This window comes from Somniosus microcephalus, chromosome 8 (assembly GCF_052327205.1).
Source record: "Somniosus microcephalus isolate GS21.2 chromosome 8, FLI_Smic_1.0, whole genome shotgun sequence".
Taxonomy (NCBI): domain Eukaryota; kingdom Metazoa; phylum Chordata; class Chondrichthyes; order Squaliformes; family Somniosidae; genus Somniosus; species Somniosus microcephalus.
This window is the reverse complement of record NC_140994.1, coordinates 163612096-163630187: the sequence shown is the minus strand read 5'-3', so window position 1 is coordinate 163630187 and position 18092 is coordinate 163612096. Positions and strand designations below refer to the sequence as shown.

The 18092-nt window shown below is 43.3% G+C and overlaps 2 protein-coding genes across 2 annotated transcripts in view; one reads left to right on the top strand and one right to left on the bottom strand.

The window, feature by feature from the left end:
* Positions 1–15744, bottom strand: part of arhgef37 (Rho guanine nucleotide exchange factor (GEF) 37) — a 183953-nt gene extending 168209 nt beyond the window's left edge. Inside the window, exon 1 of the mRNA XM_085995305.1 lies at positions 15655–15744. The gene's annotated coding sequence lies outside the window, so the exon portion shown is untranslated. The remainder of the gene's footprint in view (positions 1–15654) is intronic.
* tlr22 (toll-like receptor 22) lies at positions 13170–17566 on the top strand. The gene has a single exon (XM_085995303.1). The coding sequence runs from the start codon at positions 14167–14169 to the stop codon at positions 17089–17091; it is 2925 nt and encodes a 974-aa protein (XP_085851429.1). The 5' UTR covers positions 13170–14166; the 3' UTR covers positions 17092–17566.
* Positions 17567–18092: the final 526 nt, after the last annotated feature.

Sequence of the window (18092 nt, the reverse complement as noted above, 5' to 3'; positions counted from 1 at the left end):
CACTTTGGTGACAGTGACCATAATTCGGTGAGATTTAAGGTAGTCATGGAAAAGGACAGAGATGGACCGGAAATAAAGGTTCTAAATTGGGGGAAGGCCGATTTTAATATGATAAGGCAGGATCTGGCCAAAGTGGACTGGGATCAGCTACTTGTAGGAAAATCCACATCGGAGCAATGGGAGTCTTTCAGAAAGGAAATTGAGAGAGTACAATGGCAACGTGTTCCCGTAAAGATCAAGGGTGGGACCAACAAGCCCAGGGAACCTTGGATGTCAAGGGATATACGAGAATGGATTAGGAAAAAAAGGGGGGCTTTTGGCAGATACAAAGGACTAAAGACAGAGGAGGCCCTAGAGGAGTATAAAAAGTGCAGGGGGATACTTAAAAAAGAAATTAGGAGAGCGAGGAGGGGCCATGAAATAACACTGGCGAGCAAAATAAAGGAAAATCCTAAGGTGTTTTATAAGTATATTAAGGGCAAGAGGATAACTAGGGAAAGTGTAGGGCCCATTAGGGACCAAAGTGGTAATCTGTGTGTGGAGCCAGAAGATGTAGGTGGGGTTTTAAATGAATTTTTTGCATCTGTGTTCACTATGGAGAAGGACGATGTAGACATAGAAATCGGGCAGGGGGACTGTGATGTACTTGAACATATTAGCATCGAGAGGGAGGAGGTACTGGCGGTTTTAGCAGGCTTAAAAGTGGATAAATCCCCAGGCCCGGACGAGATGTATCCCAGGCTGCTGTGTGAGGCAAAGGAGGAGATTGCAGGGGCTCTGACACAAATTTTCAGAACCTCTCTGGCCACAGGGGATGTGCCAGAGGACTGGAGAACAGCTAACATAGTACCATTATTCAAGAAGGGTAGTAGGGATAAACCAGGGAATTACAGGCCAGTGAGCCTAACATCAGTGGTAGGGAAATTATTGGAAAAAATTCTGAGGGACAGAATTAGTCTCCACTTGGAGAGGCAAGAATTAATCAGGGATAGTCAAGGGAAGATCATGTCTGACCAATTTGATTGAATTTTTCGAGGGGGTGACTAGGTGTGTGGATGAGGGTAGTGCACTGGATGTGGTATACATGGATTTCAGTAAGGCTTTCGATAAAGTCCCGCATAGGAGACTGGTCAAGAAGGTAAGAGCCCATGGGATCCAGGGTGTCTTGGCACATTGGATCCAAAACTGGCTTAGTGGCAGAAGGCAGAGGATGATGGTCAAAGGTTGTTTTTGTGACTGGAAGCTTGTGTTCAGTGGTGTGCTGCAGGGATTGGTGCTGGGTCCCTTGCTGTTTGTGGTCTACATTAATGAGTTGGATGTGAATGTAAAAGGTATGATCAGTAAGTTCGCAGATGACACGAAAATTGGTTGGGTGGTAAATACTGTAGCGAGGAGGGTAGCCTCAGTCTGCAGAACGATATAGATGGGTTGGTCAGATGGGCGCAACAGTGGCAAATGGAATTTAACCCTGAAAAGTGTGAGGTGATGCATTTTGGAGGGACTAACAAGGCAAGGGAATACACAATGAATGGTAGGACCCTAGGAAAGACAGAGGATCAGAGGGACCTTGGTGTGCATGTACATAGATCCCTGTCAGGGTGGCTGTCACGGGGCCGTGTAGACACGGGGCCGTGCTGTCTGGGCGAGGCTGGTTCTGGACCCAAGTGCAGACAGACGAGGCGAGAAGCAGATATGCAGTTTTAAATAACAGTACTTTACTAGAATCACACAGGTAAACAGTTACAAAACATAGGATCTCAAGACAAGCTACCACATAGGCAAATGGCTAGTCAAGATAGGAACTCAAGACAAGCTACTGTGAGGCAACCGGCTTGTCAAAACTGAGCTCAAGACAAGCTACCACAGGGCAACCGGCTTGTCAAAGTAGGAACTCAAGACAAGCTACCATGAGGCAACTGGCTTGTCAAGACTGAGCTCAAGACAAGCTACCACAGGGCAACCGGCTTGTCCAAACTGAGCACCTTGTCAAGACTGAGCAACTTGTCAGCACCTTGTCAAGACCGAGAACAAAGGGAAGAACCACAGAACTTAAATACAAGCAAAAACATAACACAGATAAACAGTTATAGACATAGGAGCTCAAGACAAGCAACCACGAAGGCAAACGGCTTATCAAGACTTAGCCCAAGACAAGCTACCCCTAGGCAACCAGCTTGTCAAGGCAAGCTACCACAGGGCAACCGGCTTGTCCAGACTGAGCTCAAGTCAAGCTACCACTGGCCACCGGCTTGTCAAGACAGAGCACCTTGTCAAGACTGACTCCCTTATCAGGGCTGAGCCCAGAGGGAAGAAACCACAGAACTTAAATACAAGCAAAAACAGGTGAAACCAATAAACCTAATAAAAGGCAATTAAATAATAAACACAGGAAAAACTAGTCACAATTAACAAAGGGAAACCAACCAGTGAAGGTGCCATCTAGGGGTTACTGAAGGAACTGACCGGCACCCTCACAGATCCCTGAAGGCAGCAGAACAGGTGGATAAGGTGGTTAAAAAGACATATGGGATACTTGCCTTCATTAGCCGAGGCATAGAATATAAGAGCAGGGAGGTTATGATGGAGCTGTACAAAACGCTGGTTAGGCCACAGCTGGAATACTGTGTGCAGTTCTGGTCGCCACACTATAGGAAGGATGTGATTGCTTTGGAGAGGATGCAGAGGTGATTCACCAGGATATTACCTGGGCTGGAGCACTTCAGCTATGAAGAAAGACTGGACAGGCTGGGGTTGTTTTCCTTGGAGCAGAGAAGGCTGAGGGGGGACCTGATTGAGGTGTACAAAATTATGAGGGGCATAGATAGGGTAGATAGAAAGGAACTTTTTCCCTTAGTAGAGGGGTCAATAACAAGGGGGCATAGATTCACGGTAAGGGGCAGGAGGTTTAGAGGGGATTTGAGGAAGAACTTTTTCACCCAGAGGGTGGTTGGAATCTGGAACTCACTGCCTGAAAGGGTGGTAGAGGCAGGAACCCTCACAACATTCAAGAAGCATTTGGATGAGCACTTGAAATGCCATAGCATACAAGGCTATGGACCAAATGCTGGAAAATGGGATTAGATTAGACAGGGCCTGATGGCCGGCGCGGACACGATGGGCCGAAGGGCCTCTTTCTGTGCTGTATAACTCTATGACTCTATGACTAGGATGCAGGGAGGATGTTTCCCCTGGCTGGTGGGTCTAGAACGAGGGGTCACAGTCTCAGGATACGGAGTAGGACATTTAGGATTGAGATGAGGAGAAATTTCTTTACTCAGAGGGTGGTGAACCTGTGGAATTCTCTACCACAGAAGGCTGTGGAGGCCAAGTCACTGAATATATTTAAGAAGGAGATAGATTTCTAGACACAAGGGGTATGGGGAGAGTGCAGGAATATGGTATTGAGATAGAGGATCAGCCATGATCATATTGAATGGTGGAGCAGGCTCAAAAGGCCGAATAGCCTACTCCGGCTCCTATTTTTTAATGTTTCTTCTATGTTTCTATAAATTGAGGTCTGCCGTAGACATCTATTTGGGTTCAGTGACATCAGTCGCTCCCATTAGCAGTACCTTTGCACATGTTAAGTGATGTGTACGAAATTAATATGTTGCATTTATGTGCATATGCAGATTGTACATGCAAAGGTTTGCATACACCAATCAGGGCTGAAATAGAAATTGTACAATATTTATATTAATGATATATAAATGAATGGGCATATTTTGCATAATTGTACACTAATCCTTACCCCGGTAAGCAAAGTGTGACATAATAGGCAAAGACAAAAAGAAGGTAAAGAAAAGTTTTGGCAGGGCTGTTCCAATACCAAAACACTTCAGGCCAAAGCGTCTGGGTTTAGACATTGGCTTGTGCCCGACTTGGGGGGGAAACCCAGTGGCAAACGCGAACCACTGCGCTTAGATGGCGCATATGGGATGCTGGACTTTATAAATAGAGGCATAAGAGTACAAAAGCCAGGAAGTTATGCCAAACCCTAGTTTGTCCCCACCTGGAGTATTGTGGCCAATTCTGGGCACTGCACCTCAGGAAGGACGTGAAGGCTTTGGCGAGAGTACAGAAGAGATTTACTAGAATGGTTCCAGGGATGAGGGATTACAGTTAAGTGGATAGACTAGAGAAGCTGGAGTTGTTCTCCTTAGAGCAGAGAAGGCTAAGAGGAGATTTGATAGAGGTGTTTAAAATCATGAAGGTTTTAGATAGAGTAAATAAAGAGAACCTGTTTCCAATGGCTGAAGGATTGATAACCAGTGGACACAGATTTAAGGTGATTGGCAAAAGAACCAGAGGTGACATGAGGAAAAACTGTTTTACGCAATAAGTGGTTAGGATTTGAAATGCACTGCCTGATACGGTGGCGGAAACAGATTCAATAGAGCCTTGAAGGAGAAAAGCTTGCCGAGATATGGGAAAATAGCGGAGGAGTGAGACTAACTGGGTTGCTCTTCGAAAGAGCTGGTGCAGACATAATGGGCCAAATGGCCTCCTTCTGTGCTGTACTATTGTGTGATTCTATAAACTGATGAACAAGAGGACCATGTAAAATTGGTCCTCTTGCGTCATCGCCGTGCTGGGGACACCCAAGAGGCAGTGCACTGGTCGCAAAAAAGATGAGAGCGGTACGGGGACAATAGCCCACAATTTTAATTTGGAGCCAGAAGACCTGGCTCCATATTAAGGTAAGTTTTTTAAAAAGATGCAAACTTTTTGGTGGCAGCCTCCAGTGGTCCCTTTAACGACCGTTGATTTGGCTACTACGTGCCTGAGAAAACTGACCGCAGCATGCACGGCGCTTGCTGCAGTCAGACGCCAACTAATTTTGGGAAGGGGCCTAAAATAGACAGTTTGCCCCTGATTTGAAAAGGCAGTGGGTCCAATTCCTCTCTCTGGCAGGTGTGGAATGAGCGCACACATGCCGCACACCATATTGGACCCTTCAGCATCCGTTTTGCGCTTGAAAAATGGATGCTGCAGGATTCAATTTCTGGGCTCTTGTGTTGAAAAAACATTACTGCTTTCACAAAATCACAAAGTAAGTAAAAATGAGAGGGGTCATTTGTTCCATCTTAGTTCATCCATCATAAATAAAACCTTACAATTCCCCGTCATGTCATTTAACTGTATTTTGAATGAATCTAGTGTTTTTGCTTCCACTGTCTTACCAGAAGAACATTCCAAGTGTTAATCACTCTTTGTATGAAGAAGTTCTTCCTGATATTGGTCCTAAATTGTCCTTGCATTAGTTTTAGACTATGCCCCTTTGGTCTAGTGTCTTGGTTTACCTTGAATATTGCTCCAGTTTACCTTGTCAGTATCACTTAATATCTTGTATACTTATATAAGGTCATCTTTCAAAGCTTTAGAGCCCCAGTTTATTGTCATTCCTAGTAATTTATTCCCTTTTCACCACAGGTCACCTGTGTGGCTCTTTTCTACAGAACCTCCATGGCTTGAGTGTTTCCCTTATATCTTGCTGACCAAAGTTGACGTCAATACTCAAGGTGCTGTGTGACCAGAACACTGTACAGTTTTAGCAAAACATTTTCTGACTTATGCTTTACTGATCTGGCAACATAATTAAATTTTCTATTTGTTCTCTTTATTGCTGCTCAACAGTAATTTACCTTGTTATCTTGCATTTTCTAATTGGTGTTAAAATAATGTCCACTGGAAAATCTAGTTGGAAAGTACTAAATCTATCATCCCCAGATCCCTTTGGAATTTCCCTTTAGCTATTTCTGCACCATCCACAATACACATCGGACACCTAGGGCTGGATTTTCTCAATGGAGACATGTTTGAGGCGGGACTGCTGTTTGTCTAGTTTCAGTCCCACCTCCATCAGCTTCTGGCCAACCAGAGGGATTTTGCCCTGATTGACCCAGCGGGCTCAGCAGGCCAATTAGGGGGAAGTCACTGAGAGCACGTCAACGTCTGACGTGGCATCTGTCAAGAATTTTTGTAAGAAGAAATGTCATCATTTGACAGCTCTGTGAAGCTGTCAAACACTGACATTCTGTGTAGTTTGATGAGCCCTTGTGTTCAGGACTCATCAAACCTTTCAACTTTGCAGAAAACAGCTGGCTGTTGGATCGGAGGATGCAACAGCCAGTCTGTGATATCTACAATGGAGATGTTGGGGACTACGGCTCCACAGCGGCTGAAGGTTGTAGGGAGAAACAAAAGTAAGTTAACATTTTCTAACACTTTACACTCACCTCACATACTTACCACTCCACACTTGCACCCATCACTCATCTCTACATTGCACTTTCAGACCCCTCCAACCCCCGCAGACCTCCTACTCGTCTCCTACACCCCTGTGAGGTTCCCCCAATTTGGGAAGCCCGTACTTCATCACAAAAAATGGGGATAATCCTATTTTCCGCCTGTTAACTACTTGTTAACAGGCAGTTAATAAGCTTTAATCCCTTCCCACCTCCAAGGAGACGGGACCCAGGGCAGGACGGCTTCCCGCCTCCTGGCAAGAGGGCACAGAGGCAGAATGGGGCGGGTTTGCTACCCACCCCCAAATTCTGCAACTTTCCCAGCAGTCCCGCCTCCATACCCGCCTCCTCGGGGCTGGGAAAATCCAGCCCCTAGTTTATATTCCAGTTTGTAGTACATAGAAATCTTCTGTACTGAATTATACCTTCCATTGTTCTGCCCATTTACAGATTTTATGTAATTCCTTTTGTAGATCCCAGTCTGATTCCTCTGACTCAACTGCAACAGCCACCACCCATCCCGCTTCCCCGCCTCTTAGTATTGTCTGCAAATTTGACCAGTTTGCATTGGGTTTCTGAACCAAGTTGTTTGTGTACAATTTGACCCCAGCACTGATCCCTGGGACACTTTTCCCACCCTGGCATCACTTCTCTAAAAGGGACCTGCTGCTTCCTTTCCTTAAGCCAATTTCTAAATTGGCACCATCTTTGGTTTCACTTTGAGTAATACCCTTTATTAAGGAAGTTTATTTCAAGATTTTTTGGAAACCTTTTTTACAGGGTTTTTCTGGTGGCCGACCTGAATGAGCTTAGCAAGTTTATTTTGGTGTTGCTACTGGCTGTGCGAGCCCACACATTGGGAACCATAAACATAATGATAAATGCAGCATGACTCAGGAGCAATTGAGTAACCATCAAAGAATTGCCCATGGGTATATTAAAGGATATAAGGTTAGAAATTTGTCTTGGGTGGTATTGTATAGGCTGCCAGTTATATACCCAACCCAATTCTATTGACTTCAATGGAACTGAATATAAGGTGCAGTGTATAACATGCAGCTAAAAACGAGGGGCCATTCAAAAAAGCTTTACAAAACAAACTTTAAGGGGGACTCAGGAAGCAACAAAGCATCTAATTATAGAGTCCCCATGACAAGGAAAGTTTAACTTTGCATGAATATCATGATCTAATTGAAGTTGCAGGTATGATTTGCACAATCAAGTGCATGTGACTTCTGCCAAATAAATTTCAGCTTAAATGGATCTCGGCTACTCATCTTTAATATATGGCCAATTTCAGAACACCGTTAGTGAGCACACAAAATTTTCCCCAATTTCTAAACTTGCTACCTTAAGTGACAGCACCACAGGTACAATGTATAACTAAAAAAGTAGGAGGTTCCAAAATTGAAGAACTTGCATCTTAGCAAAAGTAAATATATTAATACAAACAGAAACAATTGGTTGATTGATTACATTAACACTATTGTTGCCCTTCATATTTCTGAAAACCCGTGTAGCACAATCGTGTTGGGGAAGATAGAATTTTAGTTTGTTCATCTCATTTAAAATGAAAACTAATTTTTCCTAGCCCTATTTCATGCACACAAGGAGATGAGATAAAGCAGAAACACCTTAAATCTCCCAAGATTTTGGGGGCACCATATGTTGACATTAACCCTTCAAAGGCATATTTTTTGTTAATGCCTTGTACTTTATCTAGGTTTTCTTGAATATCAACTATATTTACATTCTCCAATACTTAACATAACAACTCCAGTTATCTTAATTATACTCAACAGTCATTCCTTATTTACTTTGATATAGCTAAAAATGTTGACTCTGCTATGGGTGTTGACTCAGAAGTGCCAATTTTTACGTGATTAAACCCATGTCGTGCATCCAGGGATTGTTCACGTAATTTGCTTAACTAATTATCGGCAATGACTTCCTTTATTTAGTTCATGTGACCATGTCTATTTGCAACATTAAATTTCTGATTGGTCCACTTGGAGGTCAAGACCAGATTTCTGATTGGTCCCCTTGGAGGACAAGACACACCCAACAGTTGGTCTGGAATGTGTAATTTGATAATGCCAGCTGGAATAATCAAAATCTTTGCAATGTGTAATTTGATCCATTCATTGTGACAGCCAGGCTCCAGAGCTCACACTACTGCTTTCAGAGAACAGGCAGGGGTCACCCTCCCAGGTTAGGAGTATTCACAGCACTCACACTGCTGAGTTCAGTTAGGAACATATTAGGCCATGGAGGGATTTTAACATGAGAATGAGAATTTTAAAATCATGGTTTTGGTGGACAATGTTCCCCCTAATTTTTTTTTGGGTGCTCGGCCCATTCAAAATTTCACTCATGCACAAAATGTCCCATTGATCGCCGGTAAGCAGCCTGCATGGGACCTCCAGACAGCTGCGCGGTGACGCAGCTTAGCGGGAACATTGTTGGTGGACCATGAGCAATGTCGGTCAACGAGCACAGGGGTGATGGGTGAATGGGACTTGGTGCAAGTTAGGATACATGCAGCAGAATTTTGGATGAGGTCAAGTTCATTGAGGGTGGAAGATGGGAGGCTGGCCAGGAGAATGTTCGAATAGTCGAGTCTGGCAAATAACACATAAATGTAATGTTATGCATGTTGTAGGACCAACACACAATACGCTCTCATTTTTTAAAAGTTTATTTATTGCCCATCCCTAGTTGCCCTTGAGAGGGTGGTAGCGAGCTGCTTTCTTGACCCGCTGCAGTCTGGGGGGGAGCGGGCGGAGGAGAAGGAGAACGTGGGGCAGGTGTAAAGGGGGGAGGTGGAAGAATGTGATCCAGGTCTAACAGAGGATGGGAAAACATGATCTATCTTCCCATCTGGTCATGATCTTACTCTCATCCCCCCCACCCCAACTTTAGGCCAGGATCACGTCCTTCCCCCCTCCCCACTGTTCTCAACATGCTCCCTCCCCCAACAAGTTCCTGACTTTCTCTCCCCGAGTTCCTGACCTTCCCCCACTCCCCCTGAGAACCTGACCTTCTCCCCCCCGCCGGAGTTTCTGACCTTCTCCACCCGAGTTTCTGATCTTCTTCCCCCAAATTCCTGACCTTCTACCCCCCTCTTCGAGCTCTTCCCTCCCTTGTGAGCTCCTCTCTCCCCTTCGATCCCCTCTTCCCCTTCGATCCCCTCTTCCCCCCTTCGATCCCCTCCTCCCCCATCGATCCCATCTCGCCCCCTTTGATTCCCTCTCCTCTCCCTCCTTCGAACCCCTCTCCTCTCTGATATTGCGGATCTGACTGAGATTACAAACTCCAGTTGGGTTTCAGTTATGGCTGCATAAGATAGTGAGACTGGAAATACAGCACTGCCAAAGGGCCACTTGGAATCATTATTCTCTTGTCCTTTCAAGCCCTGGTTACAGAGTTGCAATATTTGGGGTAAATGCATGGATACCCACCATTCAACCAAGGATGGCAGTCAAAGTTTTCGCCTTTGTGTCGCTGTGCACATTTTTTGTTTCCCCCTTACCAATATCATTTTCCTCTGCTGCTGTTGGAAATACTGCCTCATTCTCAGTCTCCTCTGTGCATCGTTCCTCCTTTCCATACTCACATTCTCAAACTCGCCGCGGCATTTCATTAACAGTAATAGGAATTAAAACATCATCAGCAGCACGGTCTCATCCACCGTGTTGATTCAGTGCGAGTGGTAATCCAGGAAGTGTTCGGGCCCATGAGCTCCCCAAGGCTACCCCTTCGATCCCCTCTCCTCTCCCCGTTTCGATACCCTCCCCTCTCCCTGCGCCCATCCAATCCCGACCTTCTCCACATGGACTTGAGGAAAGCATGACGATGCAGGCCACAGTTGCGGCTCCATTTGATCCTGCACCTGCGCAACCAGATTGAGTGCGCATGTGCAGTACCAAATGGGTGCACATGCACAGAGAGAGTCAAAAACGCTGTGCAATTAATCACTCCTTTTTTATTCATTCACAGGATGAGGGCATAGCTGGCAAGGCCAGCATTTATCATAGGAATTTACAGCACAGAAGGAGGCCATTCGGCCCATCTTGTCCATGCCGGCCAACAAAGAACTATCCACCCTAATCCCACTTTCCAGCACTTGGTCCGTAGCCTTGTATATCCAAGTGCTTATCCAAGTACTTTTTAAATGTGATGAGGGTCTCTGAATCTATCACCCTTTCAGGCCGTGAGTTCCAGACCCCCACCACCCTCTGGGTGAAAAACATCTCCTAAAAACCCCTCTAAACCCCTGACCAATTACTTTAAATCTATGCTCACTGGTTATTGACCCTTCTGCTAAGGGAAATAGGTCCTTCCTATCCACTCTATCTAGGTCCCTCATAGTTTTATACACCTCAATTAGGTCTCCCCTCAGCCTCCTCTGTTCCAAAGAAAATAACCCCAGCCTATCCAATCTTTCCTCATAGCTAAAATTCTCCAGCCCAGGCAACATCCTTGTAAATCTCCTCTGCACCCCCTCTAGCGTAATCACATCCTTTCTATAATGTGGTGACCAGAATTGCACACAGTATTCTAGCTGCGGCCTAACTAGTGTTTTATACAGTTCAAGCATAACCTCCCTACTCTTCTATTCTATGCCTCGGCTAATAAAGGCAAGTATCCCATATGCCTTCTTAACCACCTTATCTACCTGTCCTGCTATCTTCAAGGATCTGTGGACATGCACTCCAAGGTCCCTCTGATCTTCTGCACTTCTCAGTGTTCTACTATTTATAGTGTATTCCCTTGCCTTGTTAGCCCTCCCCAAATGCATTACCTCACACTTCTCTAGATTGCATTTCATTTGCTACTGTTCTGCCCACCTGATATCTTCCTGCAGTCGAAAGCTTTCTTCTTCATTTTCAACCACACGGCCAATTTTTGTATCATCTGCAAACTTCTTCATCATACTTCCTACATTCAACACCAAATCATTGATATATACCACAAAAAGCAAAGGACCCAGTATCGAGCCCTGCGGAACCCCATTGGAAACAATCTTCCAGTCACAAAAATATCCTTCAACCATTACCCTTTGTTTCCTGCCTCTGAGCCAATTTTGGATCCAACGTGCCACTTAGTTTTGGATCCCATGTGCTTTTACTTTCATGACCAGTCTGCCATGCGGGACCTTATCAAAAGCCTTGCTAAAATCCATATAGACTACATCAAACGCACAACCATCATCGACCCTCCTTGTTACCTGCTCAGAAAATTCAATCAAGTTAGTCAGACATGACCTTCCCTTAACAAATCCATGCTGACTGTCCCTGATTAATCCATGTCTTTCTAAATGGAGATTTATCCTGTCCCTCAGGATTTTTTCCAATAATTTCCCACCACCGAGGTTAGGCTGACTGGCCTGTAATTATTCAGTCTATCCCTTTCTCCCTTTTTAAACAATGGTACCGTGTTAGCAGTCCTCCAATTCTCTGGCAGCACACCTGTAGCCGGAGAGGATTGGAAAATGATGGTCAGAGCCTCTGCTATTTCCTCTCTTACTTCTCTTAATAGTCTGGGATACATTTCATCTGGGCCCAGGGATTTATCCACTTTCAAAGATGCTAAACCCTTAATAATTCCTCTTTCGCTATGTTTATTTCATCTAATATTTCACACTCCTTCTCCCTGATTACAATGTCTGCATTGTCCCTCTCTTTTCTGAAAACAGACGCAAAGTATTCATTAAGAACCATACCCATGTCTTCTGCTTCCACACACAGGTTACGTTTATGGTCCCTAATAGGCCGTACTCTTACTTTAGTTATCCTCTTGCTCTTAATGTATTCATAAAACATCTTTGGATTTTCCTTGATTTTACTTGCCAATATTTTCTCATGCCTTCTCTTTGCTTTCCTAATTTCCTTTTTAATTTCACCCCTGCACTTTCTATACTCCTCTAGGCTTTCTGCAGTATTGAGTCCTCGTGTATCTGTCATAAGCTTCCCTTTTTTTCTTTATCCTACCCTGTATGACCCTTGACATCCAGGGAGCTCCAGATTTGTTAGTCCCAACCTTTTTCTTTAAGGGAACATACTTGCTCTGAACCCTCACTATCTCCTCCTTGAATGCCTCCCACTGCTCTGCCACTGATTTACCTTTGAGTTTCTGTCTCCAGTCCACCTCTCAGCTTAGTAAAATTAACTTTTCCCCTATTGAGAACTTTAATTCCTGGTCTGTCCTTGTCCTTTTCCATAACTACGCTAAATCTAACTGAATTATGATCACTATCACCAATGTGCTCTCCCACTGATTCCGTTTCCACCTGCCCAGCTTCATTTCCTAAAACGAGGTCCAGAACCACCCCCTCTCTAGTTGGGCTTGCTATGTATTGGCTAAAAAAGTTCTCCTGAATGCATTTTAAGAATTCTGCTCCCTCTATACCTTTCACATTCATTTTATCCCAGTTAATATTAGTTAAGTTGAAATCCCTTACTATTACTGCCATATTTTTGCACGTCTCAGTAATTTGCCTACATATTTGCTCTTCTATCTCCCTCTGACTGTTTGGGGGTCTATAATACACTCCCAGCAGTGTGATTGCCCCTTTTTTGTTTTTCAGTTCAACCCATATGGCCTCATTTGATGATCCTTCTAAGATATCCTCCCTCCTGTAATTGATTGTTTAATCAATATTGCGACCCCCCCTCCTTTTTTATCCCCCTCCCTATCTCATCTGAAAACCCTGTAGCCAGGAATGTTGAGCTGCCATTCCTTTTTTTATTGGTTTATGGGATGTGGGCATCGCTGCCAAGGCCAGCATTTATTGCCCATCCCTAATTGCCCTCGAGAAGGTAGTGGTGAGCCGCCTTCCTGAACGGCTACAGTCCGTGTATTCGGGAGGGAGTTCCAGGATTTCGACCCAGCGACGATGAAGGATCGGCGATATACTTCTAAGTCAGGATGGTGTGTGACTTGGAGGGGAACTTGGAGGTGGTGGTGTTCCCATACACCTGCTGCTCTTGTCCTTCTAGATGGAAGAGGTCACGGGTTTGGGAGGTGCAGCTGAAGAAGCCTTGGCAAGTTGCTCCAGTACATCTTGTAGATGGTACACCCTGCAGCCACAGTACGCCAGTGGTGGAGGGGTGCCAATCAAGCGGGCTGCTTTGTCCTGGATGGTGTTGAGCTTCTTGAGTGTAGTTGGAGCTGCACTCATCCAAGCAAGTGGAGAATATTCCATCACACTCCTTACATGTGCCTTGTAGATGGTGGAAAGGTGGGAGTCAGGAGGTGAGACACTCGCCACAGAATTCCCAGCCTCTGACCTGCTCTTGTAACCACAGTATTTATGTGGCTGGTCCAGTTCAGTTTCTGGTCAATGATAACCTCCAGGATGTTGATGGTGGGGGCTCATTAATATCCTTAACAGAGCGATGTAACACCCCTATCCAGTCTGGACTATATATGACTCCAGTCCCACTCTATCTGGTTGATACTTAATGCTCTCGGTGCATTTAGGGGTTGCCCACTTTCCAAGAACAAATCTTTCCATTGTCAAGTTGTGTTGGGTGCTATCAGTGCAAAAATCGCAGTATATAGTTCAGGATACTACTGACGCCTCTAAATCCGTTAGGTCTGCCCCCAACCCCCCAAGTTGTATAACTCCAGTCTAAATGTTAATCGCTAATGGTAATTGAGTTATTTCTCTACATAAACCAGTTGACGAGCAAGATACTGTATGAGGATTGAGTTTTCTCAAAAGTATGGGCCATTGTGGCGAGAGCCCTGTTATGTGGGGCTTTAGAACTATATAAGTGCTTGAGCGTTAAATGCGCTATTTAATCTGTAAAATCCGTCTCACTTCTTAAATGCGGAAGATATGGCAGCCAGGATCATGAAAAATTAGTGTAAGGATTTGGGTGTGCTTCCGTTTCAGTTGCGGAAGTTCCTTATGCACTCTAATCAATTCAATGCAGGTTATTCACAGATCGCCGTGGTAACCATGCATTTTACTAAACTTTTACTAGTTTTAGCTTCCTTTATGAACGATTTAGGACTGCAAGTGATGAGTTTCTCGCTGCATGATTGCCAAGTACATGGTTCCTTACTTGTTGGCACGAATTTGAAAGTGTTATGTTACAGGATGAACTTGGTCAAGGTCCCGCGATACATTCCGACGAATACGAAAAACCTGGACATATCTGAAAACAGTATAGCGAGTCTGCAGAAATCCAGCTTTGATCACTTGCCGCAACTGCAAGTATTGAACATTTCAAAGAACAACGTTAGTGATATCGCGGAGGACACTTTCGGAAGTGTAAAGAATCTATTTTACTTGGATCTTGGTTACAATAAACTGACTGCATTAACCAGAAGCATGCTGGGTGACTTGGGAAATCTCACGATATTGTTACTGAACAACAATATTATTAAACGGATTGATCCTGATGCCTTTGCCTGCTTGGTGAATATAAAAACGATCAATTTAACCTCGAACATGTTAAATCGACTGGAAGAAGTGAGTTGTGTATTTCACGCCGTTGCTGTGGAAAGCTTGCAGCTGGGAGACAATGGTTTAGTCAGTTTCACGACCCAGAACATCGCTCGTGTGCCGAAAACCCTAAAGGAACTGGATATATCAAAGAATCCTTTCGTTGTGTTCAATGTAACAACTAACGTTCTGGGCGGTCTCCTCTCTCTGGATCTCTCATTTGCAGGAGCCAATGAATCGGTCTTATTGCACGTTGAAGATGAATCGTTTTTAAAAGGGATGAAAAAACTGGCTTTAGGAGGAATTCGCATGCAACCATCTGAGATACTGGCGCTCCTTGCAAGCATAAGAAATGTGTCACTGGAAAATATTCAACTAAATAATTTACAATTGAAGGCAACAGATCCCCTCCTGTTGAAAATCTGCATTTTGCACCAAAATTTAACAGTTTTAAATCTGAACGGAAATAGTCTCAACGCCTTAAATGACAGTGCCTTTATTTCATGTGTGCATTTAGAGCAGTTAGATTTATCAATGAATAAATTAAGCAATATCTCACGTTCTTCATTCAAAAGTTTAGTTTCTTTAAGAGTGTTGACCCTAGCGAGCAACAAACTCACTGTCATTCCTAAAGCAATTTTGGGGGCCTACAGTTTGGAAAACCTGGATCTCAGTTTCAATCAAATTAACTGTATTGGTTCTCACGATTTCACTACACTTGGTAAACTGAAACAGCTGCTTCTCGTCGGAAATCAAATCACTAGAATTACATCATCTTCATTTTCTGGGCTTTTTCAATTAACGGAATTACAATTGGGTAACAATTATCTGCTAGAAATGGCCAACTTCTCCTCAAATCTAAAAAGACTGAAAATTCTTAACCTTAGAAGCAACAAATTGAATTTTATTCAGAAGCACACATTCATCCATTTGCAGAATTTACGTTACCTTAATTTGATTGACAATCAGATATCCGGTCTGTATGAAGGAAGTTTTAGCGGGCTTTCAAATTTAAAACAATTGCTATTGGGATCCAACAAACTAACGAGTGATATTTTGAGACGCCACGTATTTTCAGCAGTTAAATCCTTGAGGGAACTTCAACTGTTTGACAACCATCTCACCTACGCGTCCTCTCAGAGGCTAGACAGAGCTCCGTTTACGTCGTTGAAGTCCTTGCACTATCTCGCGATAAATAGCCAAGCTCATACTGGTTTCCAACATTTTCCTTCAAACTTCCTAGAAGGGTTACATTCTTTGAAAGAGCTCCACGCAGGAAATATTGTCATTAGTTACATTGATCCTCAAACTTTCTGCTATGCGCCAAATATTACTTTCCTGGACTTGAGCAACAATGTCTTAAAATCCATTAATTCTAGTCTGCTTCTGCAGTTACCTGCCTTGATTGAACTTCATCTCAATAAAGTCGGGTTGCATAATCTAGACTTTCTGAAGTATGCCAGGCTGATCAACTTGAAACTCCTAAGGGCTGTGGGTAATCAAATTGGTGTTGTAAACCAAACACATATTGAAGCAGTACCTTCACTCACTTTTTTTGACCTTAGAGATAACCCTTTTATGTGTGCATGTGATAACTCTTGGTTTCAACATTGGTCCCTTTTTGACAATAAAACTCAAGTGATCTACTTCGATCGGTTTACATGTGCTTACCCATTTAGTCTTGAGGGGACAAAACTGGTTACTTTTAATACAACTTCTTGTACTGTCCATTTTCAGTTTATGCTTTACATTTCTTCATCTACAGTCATAATAATGACAATAATAGCAAGTTGTACCTATCATTTTTGGAGATGGCATATTGTATATGCGTATTACCTCTTCGCAGCATTCATTTATGATAAAAATCGTAAGAGACGACGAGATGAAAGATATAAGTATGATGCCTTTATTTCTTATAACGCGCATGATGAACAATGGGTATTAAACCAACTGTTGCCAAATCTGGAACGGAATAACGAATGGACCTTGTGTCTCCACCATCGAGATTTCGAACCTGGGAAAGCGATCATTGATAATATTGTGGACAGCATTTATGTGAGTCGAAAAACGATCTGTGTAATTAGTCGCCACTTTTTGGAAAGTGAATGGTGTTCCAGAGAAATTCAGGTAGCAAGTTTTCGGCTTTTTGATGAACGGAAAGATGTACTGATTTTGGTTTTTTTAGAGGACATACCGTCAGATCAACTTTCCCCATATCACAGAATGAGGAAACTGGTGAAGAAGACAACGTATTTGCAGTGGCCTCAACATCAAGAGGAGACTGCTTTGTTTTGGCATAAACTTCGTACAGCGTTGAAAACAGGTGATAGGAAGGAGGAAGAAAGCCCGATTCTTTCTGGGAATAACTCAGATCTCCAATGTTAATTACTACTAAACATTTATACTCTCTGCAGATGTTTAATACAGGAACAAAAAGTAACTTGGATATAGAATAAAATACAAGTTCTTATATTAAACTTATTAGCAAAAGTTGAAGTATTTGTTAAAGATGACCAATCCTCCCTCGGTCAAAATCCTGGAACTCCCTATTTAACAGCATTGTGGGAGTCCCCTCACCACACGGACAGCAGCGGTTCAAGAAGACGACTCACTTGCAACGAGGGATCGGGCAATAAATGCTGGCCTTGCCAGCACCACGCATATCCTGCAAATGATTTTTTAAAGCAAATTATGAACAACTTACAGAAGATACAGAAAGTTAATGTTGTTATTGAGATGCTTGAAGAATTGTGTACTACTAGGGAATTTTTGTTAATCTTAATGTTGAATGTATTTACAGGCAGTTTTATGTGTGCAGAAACGAAAAAGAATATATAAATAAATCTTTACAAAGCCCCAATTCCTCTTTCAAGTAATAATTTCCAGTATGGCTGTCTCCAATTCCGGTTACAGGCAAGTCTGGTTCTAAGGTTTTTAATTTACACCAATGACTTGGATTCTGAAACGCAATGGAAATTGATCAAAGGAGGCTGCTCAGAAATTACAAAATGGTTTAGACAAAATATGTAAATGGAAGGCAAATGGCAGATTACATTTAATTAAGACCAGTGTAAACAGTTGTACATGTGAAGAAAAAATGGGTGGCAGATGTATTCATTAATAGCATTGAAATAGCTAAGGATGAAGTTGTAAGAGACCTAGCACACTTAGTAGACTTAAATTATTCAACTGTATAGTGATCTAGTCAGACCACAGTAATGTGTCCAGTTCTGTTCAGCAAGAGACAGGACAGCCATTTAAGAACTGGAAGTGGTCCAGAGAAGAGCCACAAGGCTGATGACTAGTATCAGAGATTGAGTTCTGAGGAAAGACTGGAGAAATTTGGATTCTGCAAGAAGGCAACTGGGAGGCAATCTGATTGTGGT